At 41.7% G+C, this 24,773-nt stretch overlaps 1 protein-coding gene across 1 annotated transcript in view; it reads right to left on the bottom strand.

Annotated features, from left to right (window-relative positions):
• Nucleotides 1-4,403: 4,403 nt before the first annotated feature.
• The window catches only part of LOC104628182 (insulin receptor substrate 2-B-like), a 20,882-nt gene continuing 512 nt past the window's right edge, over nt 4,404-24,773 (bottom strand). Inside the window, exons 2-3 of the mRNA XM_010296686.1 lie at nt 22,107-24,766; nt 4,404-4,904 (exon numbers count right to left, since the gene is read on the bottom strand). Of these exons, the coding sequence (XP_010294988.1) occupies nt 4,900-4,904; nt 22,107-24,766 (2,665 nt within the window). The 3' untranslated portion in view covers nt 4,404-4,899. The remainder of the gene's footprint in view (nt 4,905-22,106; nt 24,767-24,773) is intronic.

Raw genomic sequence — 24,773 nt, 5'->3', positions numbered from 1 at the left:
TTTGCGGTCAAAGTACAACCTATAAACTGAAGTGGGCACATGGGGCAGTGCAGCAACATTTCTATACGATGAACTGGACTACTACATGCAAACTTTGTGCTTTAGCAACTTCTAAGCATGCAGCAGAAACTTCTAAGCATGCAGCATTTTGTCCTCTATTATAAAGGTCAGTCCCCTCTCTAGTGAGAACTTCTCACATCAAAGGGTGGAGGAAGTACCTATTTTAAGTAGTAGCTTAGAATTTGGAAAAAGTGATATATTGATTTTGCAAGCAACAGCTAGAGTTCTAAAATTTTATCTTCTGCAATTACTTCCTATATACTTTTACACCTAGCTTAAGTATTTTGTAGTCAGTAGGCTGCTTGAACTATACAGAACAGGAACTAGGGATGCCGCTGAGGGAAGGTGGTTTTGCCAGATTTAGGACTATACTGCTGTGAGCAGCATTCCATGTTCCTAACGGGTCCTTCCCAGTAAAGTTAAGCTTTAGACAGTCCAGCACTGTTGCTGGACACGTAATCCTGCTGCTGCCACGGCTACTTCCACTAGAAGCAGAAGCTGAAAACTGGGCAAGAGACCAGAATTTAGTCTTCCCAGGGTATTTTACGGACAGAAAGCAGGATGCTATTGCTCACAGAAGGTGGGAGCAGTGATTAGGTCATGCTGCCTTTAGTAAAGGTACTCACTACAGCCCCTGGGTGGAGCACAGAAATGGTGGCTAAGGCTACTGCACCAACAAGCAGCTGCAGTGCACACAGCTAGATTTCCTGACAGTCTCCTGTAACTGTAACGCTGCTTTAAAGAGTTGTAAATTAATAACTCAGGAGAAAACCAAAGACACTGAGTTTGGTGAGTTTCGTTTCTTTAACAAAAGGGGAGTGGGGGGAAGAAGTTCTTACCTCCCAGATACATGCAGCAAGCTCAGTGCTCCTGCTCTCCCCTGAGACATGTTGCTTCACAACCCTTCACAGAAAAATGAGAGAAACTTCTTTATATTTGAGGGAACACTACTGCTATAGCCAAGAGAGGATGCAGGGATGAAAAAATACAGTACAAATTGTATTGCTACCTGGTAACTCTGAAAAGGTCCTTCTTCCCTGCTATGAAGCTCTCATTCCCAGTTACTTGGTTATTTCCAGTACCATGTTGCTCAGTGAGATGCAAGGTCCATTAAACTGGTCACTGTATTCCCAAAGAAAGACTTTTAATATGTATTCTAGTGCCTGTCTTCAAATTCAGATAGGAAGGCTAACTGCCTTCTGGTTTTAATTGAGAGCTTTCACCATGCTTCAGAAGCAAGAGAGTTCTGTCAGCAATTCACCCAAAGGGATTTGAAAAATCGGTCCAAAACTATGTCCTCCAGCACCACCCCTCTCCCCCCCAAAAAGCCCCAGTTAGCCCATTTCAGATCCAATGAGCCAGTCAGTCAAAGGTCTCTTAAAGCAGTTATTGTAAGGCTGTTGCAACAGTCTTGACAGTGTTTGGATAGTCTTCACTGTTTGTTCACTGCTGGTAGGGCTGTTTGTTTCTGCCATGTATGAGCAGCACTGTTTCTCTTTTTCTTCCCAATACAGGCTACGTGCTATAAAATGAGGCCCTGAGTAAGGGGCTTGGCTTATTTGAGGAAAACCCTATTCTTGCAGCGAACTTGACTTCCACAGGGAGTTGGTTTAATGCACTATTCTGAGTAACAGGGTAAGAATTAAATCAGGTGTTTTTAAAGAAAGAAAGGTCTAATCCAAGACATTTCACAGGAATCACCCACATTTATGGAGGTCTTATACGTTCACATCTATGGACAAAAAAACCTCTTTCTCTACAGAATTATTGACATGTCCTTCATGTCAGTAAGGAGTTTGAAAAGGCACTACCTTTTGTTCATGTTTTCCAACTTAAGCTCAGTTGTTTTTACAAGTGGGTGCATTACCTGAAATTATGAGATCTATAGCTATATGGGTTTTGGCTTTACATACTGAGACCTTACTTAACATGTATCAAACCAAAGTAGTACTACAAAACTTAAAACGGCAAGCCACGGTTTTCCCCTTCTACCTAAACTCTAAAGACAGAAAGCTCTTTACTACACTGCTAAAAATTCCTTCCCGGACTAGTACTTTTTGATCATGAAACTTCCATATGCAGTCATGGACAAAGTTACAAACAAAAAACTGCCAGAGGCTTCTGCATTTAAAGCAGAAAAATAAAGTAACAGGCACTGATTATGTAATTTTTTTTTTTTTCATTCAGAAACTCTGTTCTTTACCAGCACTATGAATCTGTGACAAAGAAAACTTCTGGGTGTTGTGCTGTATGTTACCTTTTACACTAAGTGGCAGAAAAAATTACACAGGCTGGGAACCACTCCCCTAAAAAATGCTAAAAGCTTCTCCAAATCTGCAGGGACACAGGGTGACAAAACCACTTCAAGAAGAAAGCAGCCACAGCAGGAGGAAATGCACTTCTGACAGGAAAAAACCCAAAAAGTTTGTTTAAAAATAAAACCCAGACACAGAGCTACATGAACACGTATTTACTGCAAGTAGCTCTATGGAAAGCCAAGTCAGATAAATATAAACACTATACAGAGCTTCAAGCCAGTCTCCCAAAACCGCAAACGCGATGTGTTTTACAAAGAAAACAACATAACAATATTTACAATGGAAGACAAAGCCAGATCAATCAGCTCAACTTTAAAACAGATCTGTGAAGCAGAAATAGCAAATATAATGAACAGTTTCAACCATATATGTTTTAGTTTGTACAGACAATAACTGTCCAATATCAAATTAAATTTACAGGACAAACATTGTTCTATCATTGGTATTTTTGTACTATACAGCAGCATAAACGGGTAGCTGGAAGGTAGTATATATAGTGATATGTTTTACATCATCTGAAAATGTTCTTCCAGCACAATACTGAATAAATTAGTTGCTGTAAACTAAGAGATTCAAAAAGATTGCATATTTATTATGCCGTACCTATTAGTATTTGTACCACTACACTTGAGGTTACCCATTTACTTATTTATTCAGCATTTATTAAATCAGTGCTGTATATTGTACAATGGCAGCCTCAGGGATCTAATAGGAAGTATGTAACAAATTTCTTCAAAACAACCTTTTCCTTTCACATTAAATGTTTAGAACTATCTTAATCCAAATTTTGATTTCTTAGAAAAAATGTAAAGCTTTATAAAAAGCCGTCTACATATTGCATTATTAATTTACGAGACCAAACAAAAGCTATATGGCAAGACAGTATCATGGTCTGTAAGAGTGGTCGTATTTTTAATTAGTGTATGTTTAGCAGCAACAAGTAACTGTACCAACTTAAACGTCTCTTCCCAAATCAAAACCAGGTCTGCGCTTTTAACCCTGTAGCAACAGTTTTTCCTGTTGCTAGACACTGCGTAAACTGATTGGTACCATGTTTCAAAGTGTCTTCGTATTTTAGTGACACGTACATTTTAATACTACTCAAAAATAGATTCGGGTACACATCAGTGAACAAAGCTGACAGTGTCTAATTTGTTATTCAAACTGTACTAGTAATTTAAAGGTTGTATATTAGAGATGAGGCAGCCTGACAAATCAGTTGTACAATATACAATGTAGAGGATTACCAGCTGTGTGGTGCAGTACAGCATGAGGATTTGTGTACCACTTCTAAACCCTTTAGCAATCGTCAGTGCCTTTTATTATACATTGCATGTACCAACACCTAGTGTCATGCTCTTTAAGTTCATAGCAGTGTTAAAAACCTAAATTCATTTCAACCAAAAAAAAAATTCAGTACAAGAGTGACTTAAGTTGTAGAAAAACCAGGGCTTATTTTAAAAACGTCAAATAGTCATTGTTCGCATTTCTGTAAGTGGCATAAAGACAACTGATGAGCCAACACTTTACTTTTTTACCCATTATGCCAGGAAGAAAGAACAAAAATAGTCCCAAATTAAAGATGGGACTTTGGTTGAAAGTAAGATCAATTAGGGTGGTTTCTCTTTAAAAAGCTACAGCTGACAAGTATAATGCAGAAGTCACAACCACTGGATACGACTCTGCAGTTCTCCATTTGAATGCATGAACAAAAACCTCATTTTACACAATTCATATTTATAAACAAGTATCTTGAGGGTAAGAGGAAAAACAATCTACAAGACAACCAGCCCATTAATCCTACTTTGTACATACCAAGATTCTGAGCAAACAAAAAAAAATACTTCAGTTTAAGCTCTGACAGACATTTGATTTAAAATACTCTAGCCTATGATCAAGAAATACCTCTTGTACCATAAAAGCAAAACCTTAAAAAAAAAAAGGAAAAAAAAGGCAGAAGAGGTGTCTCCTTCTCAAGACCCGTTCAGTCCCACGGGTTCACCCCTCAAGCTAATGTGCACCTCTCCCTCCCTCCTTCCGCCCAGCCACCTGAAAAAATCCTGAACTGCCAAAGTATTTCTAAACAATACATGTTTTAAGCTAACCACTTGTTAATGTACCAGAGAAGCAAACCCCATGTTAAACAGACAATCAGAAACCAGCTTTGACTTCTCAGAATATAAATTTTAAAAAAATTAACGGGAGAGGCAGGAGGAAGAAAGGGACATACAGGAATCTCCTATTAGCATTCACACTGCCTCCCAAATAGATATGACATGAAAGACCAAATTCCATCACCAAAGCACAGCTATGAAAAAAAATCTCAATTCAAATTAATTCAACTGTAGAGAGCTGATGTGTATGAAAAAAATTAATTAAAAGGATGTGTGTCTATGTCCATGCTGGTGGAAATGAAAGTAGCCGGCTGGAGCTGAGCTTTGCTTCCAAAAGCACCACACAGTTTCTGGAGTTACCAGCAGAAAAGTCTTCTCTTCCGACAATAGTTTCCATGGCAATGCAGTCAGTCTAGAAAGGAGAAAAAAAAAGTCAGTGACATTTTAAATGCAAGTTATATTGGAAAAAAATGTTTTCTAGTGAGGAGACTACATGGAGCTCATCCACTGCAGAAGTGCCAGCTGCTGAATGCAGAACACGGGTCTCTCACAGACGGAGGGGGCACAACCAGCTGACAGCACGCTCAGAAATCCTGAGCCGTCAGAAGAACTCAGAAATCTGAAGCAAGCACTGAAGAGCCACTGCAACCACAGAGCTGACACGTGTACGCTGGACAGGAGCCGGGGCGGCAGCCAGCACCGCACCGCCAGCCCACGCGCCGTGGGAAGGACCAAAGCTTACAGCTACCCATCACCTATTTCGCTATCAGCATTTCATTTAACGAGACCTCGAGCTTCTCAACGCGACGGGCGATGCACGTAGCAGAGGCTATTACTAAGCACGCAGCGCAGGATGAGCGTAGAGCAGTTCTGTTCACCCAGGTGTAATTAAGGTTGTGGCAAACACTCCCATTCACAGCAGGTACAGAACTGCAATATAAACACTCCCTGCAACTCCAGCTCCAAACGAGGAGTGGCAAGTCATGACTGCTGCATGCCCTGTCCTCAACTTTTCAGGAAAAAGCTTAATTTAGCCATAATAAGCAACACCTTGGAGTACAGTTGTCCCTTTTTCAAGACAGTCTCGCTAAAAGGCAACACACGGTACAAAAGCACATAGCTGTGGCAGCCAGCCACCTCTACTGCTGCCAGCAAAAACCAGGGGCTTCAAGCTGACTGGAAAAGGCAAAATACGAAGTGCTCAGTAAAATGAGGGGAAAAAAATATAATCTTGTATTACAGGAAGAGATAGTTGGGTGACAAGGCAGAAATGGAAACAGGAGAGAGGATGACCTCAAAGCAGAATGCCAGCTCTGCGATTAACCACGCACATGCCAAGGTGAAAGATTCAAAAGCTTCCCAACACGGAAAAACCACTGATGAAGGGGATGCAAAGGCTTTCTGCAGCAGTGTGAACTGAACTGAGGAACGTACGAAAAGTCACTCTTCAGCTCACTGCAAAACCCCTTCCACTCCCAACAGAGCCAGCATGGGCACTAATTTTCAGTCTGGAGGGGTACTGTCAGCCAAATCATTGGGTTACACTCTCTCCCAGGTCTGACAGACTGTCCTCTTTCACCATCTTTGTCCTCTCGGCCAAGACTGAGGGCACTGTCCTCTGCCGATCAGGTGGCTTTAGTCACCTTCTCAAGGTTTGAAGAACCTGTCTGCGGGATCTGTTTCCTGGCATTACAGGGAAGAAGGAAACAGCAGGTTGGTCTCGTTGAGAAACAACAGCTAGCGTAAGAGAGTTAGACTTCAGAAAACATCCAACACAGAAATGCAGTCTACTTTTTCCCCTCGAAGCCACACAGTACAAAATCCCACTGCTCAGAGAGCTCACTGCCCTTGAGAAGAACTGCAATACGGGAATGCTTCATTACGAAGCATGGTGACAACAGCATGGCCCACTGGAACCAAAGAAGAGGTTTCAGAGCTTAATCCTGCCCATGCTCTTCTGCGGGGTCACAAGGACATCAGTTAAATGTCACTGCTGAAGAAAGCATAGTGCTTCACTGCCTCTACTACGGGAATATGCTGAAGAAAATCTGACCATCTAAAGAACAAGCAAGCATTATGTATAATAATGCAAACCTGTAAGTTTACTTACACAACCAACCATAAAGTATGCACACACAAACTCCACCCTAAGTTAAAGAAGTTCTGATTTCCGTCCAGCTAAAAATACTACACCTAAAAAAGAAAGAAAAAGCAAAAGAACAAAGCTCAGATGGGCTGCATGGAGCAGCCCTGCCCCTTCCACCGCAGCTGGGACAGGCCCAGCTCTCAAAGGCTGCCCACTGCTCGAGAGACAGAGAAGCAAAGACCACGGCTGGGCTGGAAGCAGTGCAGAAGTACAGAGGGGTCCTTCGACTTCAGAGAAAACTCCCTTTTATCCCTGCACAACCCAGACCAAGGCCTGGATTGCTGAGTTTCATTTTTCAACTACACAGTGATTTCAAAAACACAGTAACTTGGTTTTCCACAATTCAAGGCAGAAACAGCCAAAATACACCCGCAACTCAAGAATCTCCATTTGTATTATTTCACAGACATCATAAGATCACTACAAAAAGCTATTGCTTGTTACACACAGAGCGTGATGTGGTTAGTGATGGCTTTGTTTTCACAAAAGCCAACTGAAGCTATTATTTTTGAAATAGTTTTCCCTCTTTAGAAAAATACTAGTTTGTTGCAGGACCAAAGGATGAAAATACACAGCACAGCTTGTAATGAATCACACCTCAACGATGCATGCAAGTCAAACAGTTAAAGCTTCTATATTAAACTGGTATTCAGTAAAAATTAACATCTACCAGCATCCCCCCCACCCCTTCCTTGCTGTGGACCTATAAGCTTACATAAAAGGAACTTCAAAAACTGTCTCTGCTTTTGTCAGGACATTTTTCCTCCACGCCTAACACACAAGGCACACCTGCAAGCTGTTTGACAAGTTATTCTAATCTCTCCAAGCATATCCCCAAAACATTTTGAAGAGCAAAGGCGCAGTTGTTTGAATTGGACAATACCATGTAGCAAAACTCAGTATTTATACCTATAACTTGTTGAAAACTTTTATAAACTTATGCCAAATTACATTTAAGATACTTGGAGGGGAAGGGGAAGAATTTAAGATAAAAAAACCCAACCCTGCTTAACTCATCACTTTGAATCTTCGAACAAACCTGGCATAACGCAGAAGGCAGCGCGATAACCAATTCTAAAGCAAGCTCACCAGGTAACTCTAATCAGAGCCCAGACTAACATAGATTAATTTATAAGAAACCAAAATAAAGCATCCTCAACTAAACTTCACTACAGCTTATAAACTTCCTGGATGTCCTGGCTCAAACACAGTTTTACACTAGTGTAAAGGCAAGCTCGGGACCTCCCTGCAGCATCCCCCCTTCCCAAAACTCTGTGCTTGTTAAATGAGATCTCATTCGTCGCCCCTTCTCCCCATCATTATAAACTGTACTTCAGCACATTTCCTCTTCATTGTAAAGCTAAAACAGAATTGTGGGAACAGTAAGTAAACATAAGGGAGTTTCACATAAACATTACCTACAAGCTGGTAACAGTCTCATAAAGCCTTGAGTCTCTCAGACATGGAGTTATTTGGTTGCCACCACTTCTCTAATCCCCTTGTTAAAACTGAACATTTCACTGTTGCAGCTGGAGCAGTACAGCTGGCTGACGCCCTGAGCCATCAGCTCTTTTTGGGGATAAAAGCGTCAAGCTTTTTTTTAATGTATATATCCACACACAGATATAAACTGAGAAACAGATACATGTGTACACATGTATCAGAGAGGAAAGAAAAAAAAAACCCACCTCATGAAACAACCACTTAACAAAATTCCCTCTGAAACCTAAGACGTGACTGAGGTCTTGCAAGATCCCTCCCGCAAGCGTCTGCAGTCACCGCCATCGTGAGGGTGGCACTCAGGAGCCCATTCCTCACTCCAGTGGCACCACAGCCAGAAAGACCCACCGCTCCCTCACCACCGACCCACTGGAGAAATCCCATGCCACCCCCAGTGAGGTCTGCGTCCGGGGGCGAGTGGGGTCTCCAGCAGAGCCAGGGACAGTTTCTGCAGTCGCAATCACAAGCCCGGACACCGACTTCTGAACCGTGAAGCTGCGGGAGCTCCAGCTGGTGTAGCTTTCCCCGCCACAGCCTCCCAGGAAGATCTGCGCCGAAGCATCCGCCTAACCGCGTCTCACGTTTTAGCGCTACAGCTGCCTGCGGGGAGCGAGCAGGAACCTCGGGGTCAACAGAGCACCAGTTTGGCTTCCACGCAGGCACCTGTACCCAGCTGGGTGAAAGCACCGCACCTGCACATACACCACAGGAAAAGTTATTAGTCAAAGAGGTGTAAAATGGGTTTAACTTAAGGGAGAACAAGGCCGACGTCTGTCGTGCTGCGGATACCCAGAGCTAATCCGTGCATTTCCACCTCTGCAGTTGCTCACCAGAAGATCCTTAGGAAGTGAGCTGGGTTTATTTAGTAAGGTTGCAAGGGTGCCCCTGCATTAAGCTTCTTGGTGGCTCTTCTCTCCCACACCTGATCTTCTTCCATTTTTTGACTAGACAGTCGGTGAAGGTAAACTAATGGAGGACACGAAGTGCTTGAAGAATAAAACACAGCTTGTGGAAAGCTGGATGATCTTCCTTCAGTCTTCATAATGTAAGATGCATTAGCTGACAACTTTCTATGTTAACAGTACAAATGTGAGAATCATTGGTCAACAATAACAACATTAGCTTTTCATTACAGATACCATATAAATGTATTTGACTCAACACTGAACAGTAAAGGAAGCTGTCAGAGAAATGGATGAAAACTCTTCCAAAAAGAAAACAAATCATGAGGTGCAAACTAGCTGGGAAGAGGGGAACGATGCTCCAAGTAGCCCATCAGTCCCTTGGAGTTCTCAAAACATAAATGCCACCAAATAAAACTCAGTGGCCAGATCAGACATGACAAGTTTGAAGATAACTTTCACTTGCAGCGTAAACACGCTGCTGTTCCTAGATTGTCACGAGCTCTTCCAAGAAAATCTGCTCAGTCTACCAAAAAAAAAAAAATCTGATAACTGATCATCACAACAAAACAAGCAGCAAAAACCTGAACTAAAAAAAACCACCTCTGCACTTTTGAAGCAGCCTAGAAAATACACTAAGTTTTCACAGCACCCTACACTGGGTTTTTCTGTTTATTCAACCTTGAGCTCCATTAACAGATTCTACAACAAAAGCTTCAGCCTTTACTCAAAATTGAGCTCTGCTGCTTCGGAATATTGAAAGCAATACAAATTCAACTTCCTATGAACACTTAGTATGGTAAACTAGTCCAGAAAGCATCCCAGCATTTTCACAGATCCTCTCAAAATATATAAGCAAAGTTTAGAAAATTAAAACAATGTTCTCTTATTACACAATTCTATTTAAATTCATCAGTTTAAGATGGGATCAGATTATAAAACTACATACAGCTGTCCAAATCTTCCTGAGGAACAATCAAAGGAAAAGGATTGCGAGGGCAGAAGAGAAACTAAGAGGGCAAATATTTAAAATAGGATGGCAGTATGTCATTGCTCAAAAATGTTTTGTTTAAAATTAATGGACACACTGAGAAAGTGCTCTGCGAGTTTTCTATGCAAAAAAACCCTATAGTTTTATAAAAATTAGGGGCAGAGGATTAGATTAGTCTTAAATCATTAGATTGCAAACCCAGTGTGCTCCATTTGAAAATGTATCAGATGAGAATATATCCAATTTACACTTCGTTTCCTGCATCTGAATTAAGGTCATACAAGTCAGGCCACTTTGATACAAACCAAGAGGTTTTAAGAACACAGCAGACATCTCAAAGAAATCCATCCTAAATAATATCTGTTTTTACAGGAAAGGCTTTTACTGACATAATTCTGCAACTGATTCCTAAAAGGATAAAAGCCTTGCTTACAGAAGATATTAATTTAAGATAATTAAATGATTAAAATCTCCATGTCAAAGACTAAGATAGCTTAATGCCTTCTGGAGAACACTACTGAAGTTTCTCCATTTCCTGAACTTCAGGTTAGGGGGAAATCAGAATTAATCTGACTTATGCAGATCAGAAGCAGCAGAACAGCCCTAAACTTTCTTGTGCACATGGCCACACAATAATCCTGTTGTTCCGGAAAGCACCAAATCCCAGCACAACCTCAGGACACAACGTGCGTGTCCAAAAGCGTTTTGTTCATGCCACCGGGACAGGGCAGGAGGATTGCCTTCCTCACGGCGCGCAGGTCAGGAAGAGGGAGGTAATTTGCCCAAATACATTCTTCACGAATTAGTGAGAAATTTTTTTGCCCCAAACCTTCCCAAGTACATAGTTACTATCCTATGTCATTGTCCTATTTCTTTGCGTTCTTATTTTAATGGCACGGCTTTAGAGCTTGCTAGAAGCAAGCGCTGTTACTTGAGAAAAGAAGAATTCCTTCTTAATTTGCACACGCAGACACCAAGTCTGCAAATACAAATCAGAAGAACTGACACATTTACTGAGGCAATTGCAGACGCATTTACTGTACCTGGGCAACCCAAACAAGGCCCTGACACAGAAAGACATCCTTTTTAGGAAACGTGTGAAAACTATGTGCTTAATGCTAAGCATATATTTCACATATTCTCTAAACAACGAACTAATGATGCTCTAATTGCGGTAACAAATATATTTTGCACCTACAATTTTACTGACTTTCCACAAGGAAAAAAAGCAAAATTTGTTTTTGAAAAAACCCGATACATGACCCACTTTTCATTGGAGAAAATATTTAAGCACGGCAACTGGTAACAACACATCCCAGTAAATCAGCTTCCTCCTCAAGCTGTATTTCTAAAATTTGAAAGACAAAAGTTACTCTCACAAATAATCTTTATCCACAATTACTCATACGCGGTGCCACTATTCTTAGTGCGTAGCTATTTCATGAGCTAAAAAACCTCTCCCATGCTTCAAGATCATTTTTATTCACTTTGCAGAAATGCCTTATCTCACAACAGTGGCTTCTTTTTCTGTTTATTAAAACAGTAGTGTTATTTCTAGGAAGGCCTTATGCACACTCCCTAATTTCATCTCTTTTACTGATAGTGTTGCTAGAACTAGGAAACTTGCATGCAGTTTTGGCAGGGCCCTAACACCAACTCAAATTGCACTGAAGAGCTTGACAAGAAGTTGCTGGGAGTTTGGGGGGTTTTGTTTGTTTGTTTTGGTTGTGTGGGGTTTTTTTAACTAAGCTTCTATTACAATATAGCCAGACAATACTAAAAATTAACTTCTCTCCACTTAAAAACATATAGATAAGTTCAAAATTTCAGATTTTCATGTTGCAGAAGAATGAAAAGAGTTCTGCTTTTTCAAAAGCACTCTCATGGCAAGTGTATAAGATACTATGACTGACCTCCTAAACTGCAGAAAACATAGGTAAATTTTAGCCAAAAAATAATAATCCTGTTTGTGTGGCTTCTGACAATACCACCTGCTACAGTTCACCCAGCACTCGTGACCAGAAGGTGAGGAGCCCTGAAGTGCCAGTAGGGAGGAATATATTCCCTGCCTGTGCTCTTGCCACAAACTGGACATTAAGAGCTGTTAAGAAATGAATAGGAAAGAAAACGGCCACGTCAAACACCGGTGCTGAACAGCACGCATAACTCTCATTCCCTCATCCAAAAAGGACTTGGAATAAACTGGAAGAGTTTCAGAGTAGTGCAGAAAAACTCATGAAAGGTGTGAAACAGCTTCCCAGTGAGGAACAGCCAGGTAGCACGGACCCTTCAGCCTGCAGAGAAGGATAAGGATGTATCAGGACCTTAAAAAAAAAACAAAACAAAACACAAAAACCTTACACCACAGATCCCCACTGTATGCGGTATAGGGAGCCGCTGCCAGCACACTGGCGAAGTGTATGGCAGAGGAAGATACAGCATCTACACAATCCTGAGTGGCATGGAGAGGAGAGAGAGGGTTCTTCCAATACACAAACTGGGGGCTGTCAAACAAAGCCTGTCTGGAGCAGGGTCCAAAACAGACAGAGAGGTCTGCATGCAGCATGTACCGACTCTGACCGCAGGCTGCTATGGATACAAGGAGTTTACACAAGGATCAAAGAGAGATTGGAAAAGTACTTGGGTTAAAGATCCATAAAGGATTATGAAACAGACAAACTACATTAGGCTCAGGAAATCGCCCAAGCTGGGGAGGGGGAACAGAGGCTGGGTGTATGTTTGTGGGAAGTATTATATATGCCTGCCCTGCTCCTCCTCTGCTGGGTGGGTCTGCTTACAGGCACAGGTCTTCAGTTTGAGTGAGCAAAACTATTCTTAAGAACACAACTAAGAGACAGAACAGTGTCACTCATGGCTAATGAAACAGCTCCCCACCCTTCAAATCACCTTTCCTGATATTTCCTTTCTACAGAAAGTTTTTCCTTCCTACAGAAAGTTTCACCTGTTCTAATTCATCCCTTTGCTCTTCCCAACCCCTTTAGCCATCGACGTTTGCAAGCATTCAGCACTAGCTCTTTCTTTTGCCGGTATTTCCATAAATGACTGTCAAAGGCACTAAGTTACTACATGGCCACATACCCAAGCAGTTACACCCTCCTCAGCCATACCTTTTGCCCGTGTGTGCCTGCACACACAAAAAAATAATCTTTGCTATCAGCCACTACCTGCTACCACACACAGCAGAGGCACACATCAATTTTTTACATTTTCTAATTATCACATCGCTAAGCCTGCACTAACATTAGGATACCCAAAACCCTGGCTTATGCAGGGGAGGAAGAAGAAAGTTTCAGATTGCATTGCACATGTGAAGCAAGGTCTTCTCAAATCACAGCACACGCACAAGAGCCAAGGATAAGGCCTTCAGCTTCCAGAGGTGATCCAGAAGCTCACCAAGGACAGAGTTAAACTCTGTCTACACACAACAGTGAGCAACTCTTGTGTAGTGTTTGCCTTGTGGAACACGCCAACGTTAATATTTCAATCACTTATACCCTCAACAGTGAATCAAACCTCCCTGCTGCCACGATTTCCAGACTCACCCGCAACCACTACAGTGTCCATTCAACCCGATCTACCGACACAGAAATAAAGCAACCTTCTCCTGTCAAAGCTACGGTTTTGCACTCCACTTCTGCAGGGTACTCCCAAGCAGCTGAAAGCACCGCAGCGATGATGCGCAGGTGCCGTCCAGGCCTCCCAGTTTAGAGTTGGACTCCAAATGCTCCAACACACTGGTTACAAATCCTACAGGTGAATCTATCTCCCAAGCCACACTGCTGCCTCCTCCCCAACACTAGAAGACTGCCTGAAACCCAGAGATGCCACCTAAAAAGTCCCTGCAAAAACAAGAAGGAACCAGTAGTAATGCCAGCTCCACCACCCTAACTGCTTCTGGAGCAAAGTCTCACCAAGAACGGAGGATGCAGACCCATGAGACATTAACTGCCTAGGGATGCTGCACAGGGTGATCCTGTGCTCCGGTACACATTCCTGCACCCCTGCTTGCACCAGATCTATCAGTCACATGGCTGCAGGAAAACTAACTTAGAGAAAGCAAAGAGGAAAGAAAGAGGAAAAAAATCATCATCACATTCCACATCTAAAAGGGAGAAGTAAACACTGGGACATGCTCCTAACTCAGAGATACATGTTGGCCCACATTCCTCTTACCAAGATTAATATCCTGGCCAGTGTTCTGACATTTACCTCACCCTTTTCAAGTCATTTAAACCATTACAACCACTGTATTTATAGCTCGCTACCTTCCATCGCTCCCTGCCGTGTGCATACCCTTCCAAGTGCCTCTACCAGCTTCCTCTCTTGCAACCGCTCTCAGGCAGCCTTTTATCTCTCCACAAGGCTGACTCTTATCTTCGCTCTGCCAATGGCAGCAGCCTTGATCTTTATCTTACTCTCCACCCCAGCACATTAAGTTTCATCCATCTCTTTAGTTCATCTTTAAATTGTAAGCTCCTTAGGACAGGGACCAACACATTTACATTTGTGGCACGGTACAGGGGACCTCCATCCTGCCTACCTGTTCAGGTTCTACAACTAGAGATCACGTCTGGAGCTACAAGCTTTCATTAAGAGACTCGCTGTCATGATATTGTCTAAATGACCTCAAGATCAAATCTGTTCATTTTTTCAATTCACTTCTAACTGACTTCCTGTTCTCCACAGTCTGCAATTCAAAAACATCTTGCTTAAAAACAAACAGAAAACCCACCCACCCCCAAAAAACACCACAGAGTTAAATGTAGATGGCAAATAACTCCCGAAGCGTCTCACATAACAAAAAGCAAGTATTCTATAAGTTTGAACTCAACAGTGGATGTTACTACTGGAACAGACTAACTTAAAGTACAAAAAAGTTCCACACGGCAAACAGTATCTTTTTGGCCCACTAACACATATTGGTTTAGATTTAGAAACTTTATTGTTTTAGAGTTACCGAACTTAAAGCATATTCCTTCATCTGTATTGACTAAGTTTTACCTGCATCCAACTCGTGCTGAAGAATGCCCTTGGCTACGCTACCCGCAGTTCCTTAGACCAGGAAACCAAAGGTACCCAGACTCAAAAAGAAGCCTTTCTGTACCATTTTCTGGTTTGTCTTGGCCATTTTAGCTCAATTGTCAATAAGGTGCCACAAAAGTGGCAGAACGCAAACGCCTGTCAATAGCTTAAACAGGGTTTTCTTACAAATAAGGTATCACATGGCTCACATTAATAGCTTTTCTTGGTCTCATATGCTAAAGGTTCTCATTTATTTAATGATGCATCTGCTTCACTGTCCCTAAGAACTCTTCCAAACTCCTGGTAGCCTAAGAGATCTGTGTGAAAAGACACACTAGTTCCCCCCAAAAAAAACATTCAGGTTCAGGCTATCCACCATCAGAAAAAGTTATACTGCAAATTCAGCTGTTCAGCAACAGCCATAAACAATAAAGCAAGCTGCCTTGGCATGAGTGCGCAAACAGAATCACACTATTCCCTGTGGAAGGAGGATATCATTCATTAGTGCCTCAATAAATTTAGAAGCAAATTTTACCAGGCTTCTTACGCACCTTTTGCTATTATTTCCCATGGTTTTCAGAAAAAGAAAAAAATGTTTTGATATCCTCAGTCATTCCACAAAATCCTGTTCTACTAAAAGGGAAACCTTTCTCCAAGTAGGTAGCATATTTATCAGCCTTTTATGCCCTAGCAAAAAGGAAATACTATTCTTACCCATTTTATGCCCTAAATAATAATTTTATTTGATATTTACATACGTTCATAATATACATATGCTATACAGTGAACACAAGCACTATTCACCTTTTAGTAGTAATTTAAAAGTTTTAAATTTTCTCAACTCACATTAAAGTGTATTGTCACCTTGGAATTATAGACAAATCTTAACTACATTAATTTCAGTCAAAGCCATCTCTTTCAAAATACTCTGCTTCTCGGAAGATTAAAAAAGATTAGACCTTACATTTAACTCACAAATCACTGCCACACGACACGCATGTAAACACACACACAAGCAGTCTGAACCGTTAGCATCCAACCATACAGCTAAATTAACAGAAAAATAATGTTTTGAAATAAGCAACCTTTGCCCCTTACGATACAGCTCATGACTTAACCAGGGCACAAAATTCTTGCTAACCATCTACTACACTGCTGCTCTTCGGGTCATACTACACCTGAAGCAAAATCTTCACAAATCCAAACACTTATATGTTCAAGATCATTTAGATAAGATACTCGGCAACACCTCTGAAATGCCTTTGATGAGTCAGGCTAATTTACCTTTGTCTTCCCACTGCCCTCAAGTATGTCACAAATCCTTATTGATCAAGGTTCTCAACTAAATCGTAACCGTCCCTAAGCCGAGTGAGTGACCTTTAGAGGGCTTGATTAAAACTAGAGCATACTTTTTCCTTCTCCCCTAGTAATTGCTTTAACCTGTAAGACAACAGTGCAACTTGATCATTTGATTGTTGTCAATATGCAAAAGCTAAATGTGAAAAAAGTCAAACAGCAAATTTGCAGGGTGGGCCATAGGCCGGCTCTCCAGCCAAGTCATTACATACCAAGTAAGGACAGATAAGATAATGCTACACTTCCAGGACAACACAGCAGTAATAATACATCCCCAGGCTCCAGAAAGCTGGACTCTCTCTCACCTGCCTTTCAGTTCTATCACTCCATTTTCCTTTGAGTTGAAGAATGCCACATTTGATCACAACACTACAAAATAAAACTGTAGAGTTTGTTTCCTGCTTTGGATGAGAAAAGCAAACTTGTTAGTGCAATCAATGTACTGGACACCATTCAGCATGTTTTTGAGAGCACCACAGATCCACAAACAGAGCACAAACACACCAAGGTACAAGACGGTACTATAAACTCCTTTTAGTACCATCCAAAACCTCAAGGTATAAACCCTCCCCCCAGCAATCAATATGAAGAAAACTTATTAAAGATCCTTTCATTAAAAAAAGAGCACATGCAGAGTTAAAAAAAAAAAAACACTCTACCTACTGCTAACATGCCACTGGACATACAAAAAACCCCAAATAAATAGCTAGTGACAAACCACCCCAGTAATCCCGGGCTGGAATACAGCCGCTGGAAAGACTGAATAAGCGCCGCACACCTCCTGCTACTCCAACCTGCCACCCCAAGCGACGGGGAACAAGGGGCCCTCAGACAGCGAGGGAGGAGGGGGAAACATGAAGTTTTAGAGGGAAAACTAAAAGGGTAATAATGCATTTAAGATTTCACCGAAAGACTTTTTAAAAAAAAAAAAAAAAGCAGGCAGTTTGAATCCATACCGGATTACTCCCAGAACTCCCCGCGTCCCACAGCGCTGCTTTAACCTACAAGACAGCTACAAGCAAAAAGTTTTAGACTTCCAGAAACGACACATGTCACCATCAGCTGCAACTATGGATTTAAAGTCTGGAAAGCTTATTTCCAAAGGTGTTTCAACACTGACTGCAAGTAAGCATTCTCTCTCAATGGCAGGGGAACATTCTTGCCTCAGATTCTCTCACCCAAGCACAACTAAAACCCAACTATTCTTGGTCATCAGTAGCTCACTCCCACACCACACGGCAAAAATCTGTTCCGCCTTCAGCAGCTCATATACTGCTTGAGAACATTACCCTGGGTATTTTTAAGCATAGCTGTCACTCAAGACTGTTTAAGTGACATCTGTCACAGTAAGATTAAAATGGTTTGGTGGGGTTTTGTTTGGGTTTTTTCTTTTGGTTTTTTTTTTTCTTTTTTTTTTTAAGAATTATTATCCCAGCATTCTTTCAAATATGTAGGACACACAGCAGCTTTCGGATGTGTTTCAGTAGGGTTCTTCAAGTTATTTTTAAATGGGCCTGTGCCTTAAACATTCTGCCGATACAAAAGAGCCTCAGTTTGAAGCAAACTTTTAAAAAACCACTAGCCTGAAACCCAAAAGGGGCAGTTATTTGCCTGGTATCCCATAAACTGTAATTTACTATATTAGTAATAGCTAAAACTTCCAGCTTCTGAATTTCTCAAAGTGTATCTTGTTCGCTATATTCTTCAAGATTTTGCACTTGAAATATCCAAGTTACTATAAAGGACCTGCACAATTCAGAACACAAGTTTTTCTTCACAGCTGTACTTGTTTTCCTTCCCCTCTGCTCCCCAAAGTGTACACAGTCTAGCACAGGAGGAGATTAAAAAGGTGAGGAACATTTAAATTATAATCCTGCACTTTAGAGAACTTCTGAAACAGTATCTTAGCATAGTGTTAGATATCAGGTAGAGATAAGATTAAAGAGTGGGTGTAAAATAGGTGGGTTGATATTAAGCTGAACATTACATTTATTCTGAACAGCCTGTTTTGGTTTTGGAGTCCAGTGTATCTTTGCAGGTTTAGTATTTCTAATTAAGTCTGAAGAAACTTGTATTATACAGCGCCCATTATGCAGTTTATTACCGCCCCGTTCTCATTATCCTCCTCAGTTTCTACAAGGTCCAATAACAAGGTATACATTAGCTAAGCCCTGTTTGAAGTAGCTTTAGTGTTCTGTACTCCTAGCACAAAATTCATGACTCAGATTCATGTAATCAAAACTGCAAACCGCTTGCTTCAATATTGTGTAACAATTTTGTGATGAAACTGTTCTGCTAATGACCTCCTTAAACTTCAAGCATTAAAAATCAGAACCTTATGTTCTTTTTATCATCATCATTATCAATGTAAAACCTGAGTTCAATTTTGCCTAAACCTGAAATAAAGGTTTAATAACAAGTCAGGCCTATTTACCATTTCAAGTTAGTGCACTCCCGCTCCTCTGTCCATGTCATGATTGGAGAAAGGGCGAAAAAAAAATAAGTTTGATTCACATCAGTGAACCTGAACCAGAAGTAGCCTGGGAATTACAATGAGGGGGCAGTGATGCATTGGAAATCACTCTACCACCCTCAGCAGCTAGGAGAATGCAGTTGAGTTACAGAACACAATATTCCATTTAAGCAAACAAAAAAAAACAACCCCAAAACAAAAAAGCAAACAACCCAAAGTTGGGAAGTGTTTTCCTTCCAGTAAAACTGCACTTTAGGGAGAAGAGATAAAAGTTCTCTACTTCATAGAATATAGTAAGTATGGGATAGCTCCCTTCTAGGAAGTAAAGGGTAAATGCATCTGCTAAATATCCTCCTTAAGAATGGATTCAACCACAGAGCATTTATCAGGCAGAGACCAAAAGAGTGGGTTGCAGAAGGAAAGAAAAGACAGCACTCAGTTCTGCTAAAAGCCTCCCAAAGTATTAAAAATATCAATTACACACAGGCACACTACACCTCTTCAGGGTACAAGAGGTTTATCAGTGAAGCTTTATTTTCACCATTCAAAATGGAATGTGAAAGTGTTTTTCTGTATTTCAGAAAAACTTTTAAAATATTAAAAGAAAAGCTTTATTGCAGTAGAAACTGGCAAGCTGTTTAAGGAATACAGACTTCTAAAATCATGCTTGCCGTAGCTCAGAGACATGATTTAGTATGTGAATGAGAAATGTTATCTTTATAATCAAGAATTTTAAGTCATTCCTAAGAAACAGATATACACCACCAAATTATAACACTGTATTCAAGTTTGCAAGCTACTTTTAGCCTGGACTGTTCAAAAAATCTGCTCACCCCGCCATGAGCCACCTACAGCATCCATACCCCACCTGCCCTCCTGCTCTATACCCGAAGCACTTCATGCTGTCTTTATAGAAAACTGTTAGGCCTTGTCTTGGAGCAGTGTTTTATAATTTTGTTTTCCTTTTTAGGACTAGAAAGAAACCACCAACGTAAGCTCTTACTATTCTCATGCTTCATTTCCTGCCAGTGCCTGTGTTTTTATGCACAGAGTTTCTTTCACTTCATTTTAATGCATGTTTCATTTCCAGTAAACTTCAATTCACAGCAAAACCCAGCAGCTGGAAGTCTCCGCAACTTGTAACAGGCAAGGGAAAAACCCCAAGCACAGGGCTGCAGATCTTTTGCTGTAGCAGTAGTAAGCAAAATGTTTAACATAAATACAATTTCTAAACACATCATCTCTTGAAAAGTATTTTTAAATGTAATATTTGCAGTACAGCTGAAAGGAAATCATCTCTGGGCTGGTGGGTTTTTTCCTCCATTTTGTAAGAAGTTGTACTTTATAACACTGATTTTAGTCGTATGAGGGCAATAAGATCAAGTAGGAATTCTGCTGTCTTTGGGGGTGCTTTTTTTAAAAAAACAAACAAAACCAAAACCAGACACACAGAAATCGGCTATGGCAATCAGCATGCCTTTGACTTAGCAGACAAATCTTTGAAGTGCTGAAAGACTAACTTTGGAAGAAAGCACTTCTTGGACTGGCAACTTTCAACGTCTTCTAAATTTGATTCCAGCGAGCAAAACAAAGCAGAGGAAAAAAAACCACTGAGGCAAACCACACATTTCTGAGCAGCCCCAAGCAGTGCTGCCAGACTTCGAATGGCATGCGAGCTGAGTCAGGCTTATACCTTCCACTATTAAAAGCTACACAGTTTTAACCTCCTGCAATACCTTCTGCCTGTAGATGCTTAAAGTGAAACTAGGGGGGAAAAAAAAGCCAAACAAAACTATCATTTCAGTGTTTAAGATTGTAATTAAAAATATAAAGGCCAGCAGTAGCCTGCCCCTTTACTGCTTTCTCTGTTGACAGAGAAGTAGACAAATATCAATGTCCAACAGCAATTAAATATTTCCTCTCAGTACTCATCAATTATTGACTACACACACATTTGCAAAGAGAGGAAAACATCATTTCCAACACATACAGTTTTCTGTACGGGTAGGGGAATTACTGTAAGGAGTTCAGTGGGTCACTAACACCAAAATAAGGATTATACTTCCAAAGTTACAGTGCAATACAGAGCTTGCACAAACACTGCTGTGCAGTCAGTGGACATGCATAATACCATCAACAGCTAATTACTGTGTTTTGCTCCCACCATGAGAGCAAAGAGCTTCTCATATTAATAGGAGTGTCCCTCCTCTTTCCCATATTCTTTCTCTCCACCCCCAACACCCTTATTTTTTATGCACACCTCAAACTGCATTACCTTAAGTTGGGTCAGACCACTGATCACATGAAAGCTAGCAGCCTTCTCGCCAAAGTTTCAGACCTGGAAGACACCACTCGGAGCCTGCTCTTCCTTTGTTTACGCAAAAGGCAGATCCCTCTGCAGAGCAAGGGAAGGCTTAGGGCTCAGCTGAGCCCTTGGACACTACTGGAAGGTGGTGAACGTGGAGGTCATGGGCTGGAGGAGCCCCTTACCACCCTGGTCAGCCACCAGGAGATGGCTCCTCCGGAGGATACAAGGATACTTTGGAGAGCAGAGCTCGGAAGGAGTACACCAAATCTCCAAGGGAAAAAAATGAGTTCTGTTTACTTAAGAGTCAACTAAATAAACATGGGCAGATTTGCACATTAAAAAAAAAAATTAAAACATGCATTTCATCTGCATTTTCTGAAAGAAACAGATCTAAAGCCAAAATTCTGATGTCTAAACCAATTTAGCAATTTTCAGCTTTCCCTATCCATGACACAAATTACAAAATACCAATTTGACAAAAAAAAAAGCAGAGAGTCATCTAGTTTAAGAAGAGAAGCAGAGGAAAAGAAAGCTGAAGGAAAAAGCCACAACTACCATAACCTTAGGATAAGAGGTCACGATATGAAGTATGATAAATGTTTATACTAGCAAAATTGTTTTACAAAAAAACTGAGGCAGGTGACAGTTTGATAACACCTCTAACTGCCTCGGAGAGTCATATAAACCCTTCAGGCCAAGGACCATGTCCCCTTTCGTTGCTGCTCAGAAGTCAGGATGCTGTGCTATGATGAGACCTGTTGTACTAGAATATAAAATACAGAAAATTATAAAACACGTTTACCCCACTCTGAAGACTGCATTTTAGTATTAAGTAGAGAACTTAATTTCTACAGTTAAGCAAGCATGAAAAGAAAGCACTTTTAAAGTTACAAACCTTTTCTCGCAGCGTTACACTTCAGACCATCGGATCTGCTGAAATCTATGCTTACGTAAGCTCCACTGTCCAAACCTGAAGTACCATTTTGGAGATGGCAAGTTGGCGCTGTAGTACTTGCCTCACAGCTTATAGGATCATCGCGTAAATTCAGAGCGATGTAGTTTAGGCCATTCTGAAATCCAGTTGAGGTATCCCTGGACATTTTGCTTTCCTGACCATCAGAAATGCTTTCATCCGGTTTTAACCAAACATTGTCAAATGAGGCAGAGCTGTGTCTTTTGCTACTATCAGTAAAGAAAGAGGAGGAGGTCGTCACAGTCCCAGCGGAAGAGAACGTTTCAGAACTGTGCCGCCTCCTGCCTTGAGGATCGGCTCGAATCACTTTCGGTCCCATAGGAGGTTCAGAACTAGGAACAGGGAAGCTACTGCTACCACCATATCGATCAACAATGCACAGTCTATTAACTATGGAAGAAGGGCTATCGATCTTGACACCGTCGTCAGATTCAGCGGCAAACGGCCGAGGTGGTGTTGCTGCCATGTTGAACGTCATCTCTGTGTAGTCATCAGTCCTGTTACTTGCAGTGCTAACACAAGCAGTACCAAACGAAAGCCTAGCATAGTCAGGATTGGGTTGGTTTCTAGGAATACCGGAACTTGCATAAATTGAAATATCTGTTAGAGAGTTAGACAGTTCCTTTGCTACTTTTGGTGACTGCACATCCAAGTCAACACTCATATAATCAGAAAGCGGGGACTGTCTGTGGTCACTACTTGAGCCTAGAGATGACGGCGATCCTTCTGCAGATAAGGAATATGGTGTATTACTTGCCTTTTCATTAAAATCAATATTTATGTATTCACCAGGACTCGCTGGCTCAGGCGGAACTGTACGATCGTACATTCTTGGGATAGTATTACTCCCTCTTGTACTGAGGGGGAGTCTCGTGGGCCTCGTAGCCCTGTTCTGCACAAGTCCTTCATCTGAACCTTTCACTACTGGCGATTTAGAGATGCCGTTAGCCAGAGCCTCACTGTTGACCCCTTTTACATTTTCTGCTCCACCATACAAGAGTTTTCCAGGTGAAGACATTGGAACATATTCACTGTGGTCACTGTTTTGTCCCGATAATGCCTTAAAGCTTCGGGGCAAAGAAAAATATGAACTGAAACCTTTGGAAACAGAAGCGGTGTGCATATAATTCAAATCACTGGGGTGCTTTGGAGCTGAATTACCAGGCGACATATCCATATACTCATTGTTTATGATTTTCTCATTACTTCCTTTAGAAATAAATCCAGTTAAAGGACTTCGTACAGGTGAAGAGCTAGCCTTTGGAAACATCATCATATATCCTCTGGAGTCAACCTGAGACGGTGACCACGAATTGTTAATCTGTTTTGGAACAGACATACTTTTAGGAGTCATTGGCAAATAATCGCTGTTGCTGGACAGAGAAGATGCAACTCCTGGCATCATTGGCATGTACCCATCATCCCTGGCTTTACCCCTACTTTGGTTACATACAGAATCAAGGTTAGCGTCATTGTACTCCAACTCATGGTTATCTTTCAGTTTTGGCGTTTCAGAGAAAAGCAATCGTCCATGATTTCCAACAGAATCTTCATCTAACGAAGCTGTAGTTTGTGTCATCTTCTGCTGCACTGCTACAGAAGCTGGTTTTGTTAGAGAGTAAGTTCTTTTCCTGAAACACTTTTCAGCCTCCATATAATCATCTCTTGAGCTATCATCTGCCTGCTGCTTACTCATGGACATGTACTCACTGAGGCAGTTCTCCTCTCTGATAGGCGGTGTGTTTCCCAGGGAATCTGGTGTATTACTCCTGACCCGAAAGTACCTGAAATCGCCAGGGCTGGAGCCATATTCATCAGACGAGATAAATCCCCCATCGCTTGGGGAACCACAAACAGATGAGCTAGAAGGCCTGGTCAACATGTCTGAAGCAGAGCCATGGCCACTACTGGAAGAAACACTGATGGGACTTGTAGTTGAGGGAAAATGAGAAACAGGCAGCGAAGCAGACCTGGTGTGGTAAGATGAGCTGAAAGCGGCTCTCACATACCTTCCACTCCCTTCTTGCCGGCCCAAATTCATCCTCGCGGTATTCAGGTGGATCAGACTCCCAGTCACAGACCGAAAAGGTCTAGTCATGGTTCCTTCTCCTTCACTGGATGTTCTGAAGCGATAGGAGTTGCTGCTTTTGGTGGTAGGAGGAGTCCCTCCGGCAACGCTCTCCGTTCTAGACCTCCTCTGCAAGCCCGTCTGGCTGGGGGGAAGGTTGCCCAAGTGCCTCCTAGTGGTGATGAAGGAGATAGGATTGGTACCGCTACCACCACCGGAAGACTGGCTCTTGCTTCGGGGCCTGAACTCTGCAAAGGCCTTCAGAGCTTTCATGGTCTCCAGAAAAGTCTCATGCATATTCTGGGCAACCACCGAATCATCCACTTGCATCCAGAGCTCTCCAGGTCCAATGGAGGCAGATCTGCCCACTTCGATGAAGAAGAAGTTCTCCGAGTGTCCGCAGCGGCGAATATTCATTAGCTGCAAGTGGACAGAGGGCACCTCCGAGTTCAGCTTGACGAGGTGGATGGCCTTGCTGGAGAGGCACAACCTATACACTCCTGTAAGGTTTTTCGTTTGTC

This window comes from Phaethon lepturus, unplaced genomic scaffold, assembly GCF_000687285.1.
Source record: "Phaethon lepturus isolate BGI_N335 unplaced genomic scaffold, ASM68728v1 scaffold4851, whole genome shotgun sequence".
Classification (NCBI taxonomy): domain Eukaryota; kingdom Metazoa; phylum Chordata; class Aves; order Phaethontiformes; family Phaethontidae; genus Phaethon; species Phaethon lepturus.
Note: the sequence above shows the minus strand (reverse complement) of the source record. Positions and strands in the feature narration are given on the sequence as shown.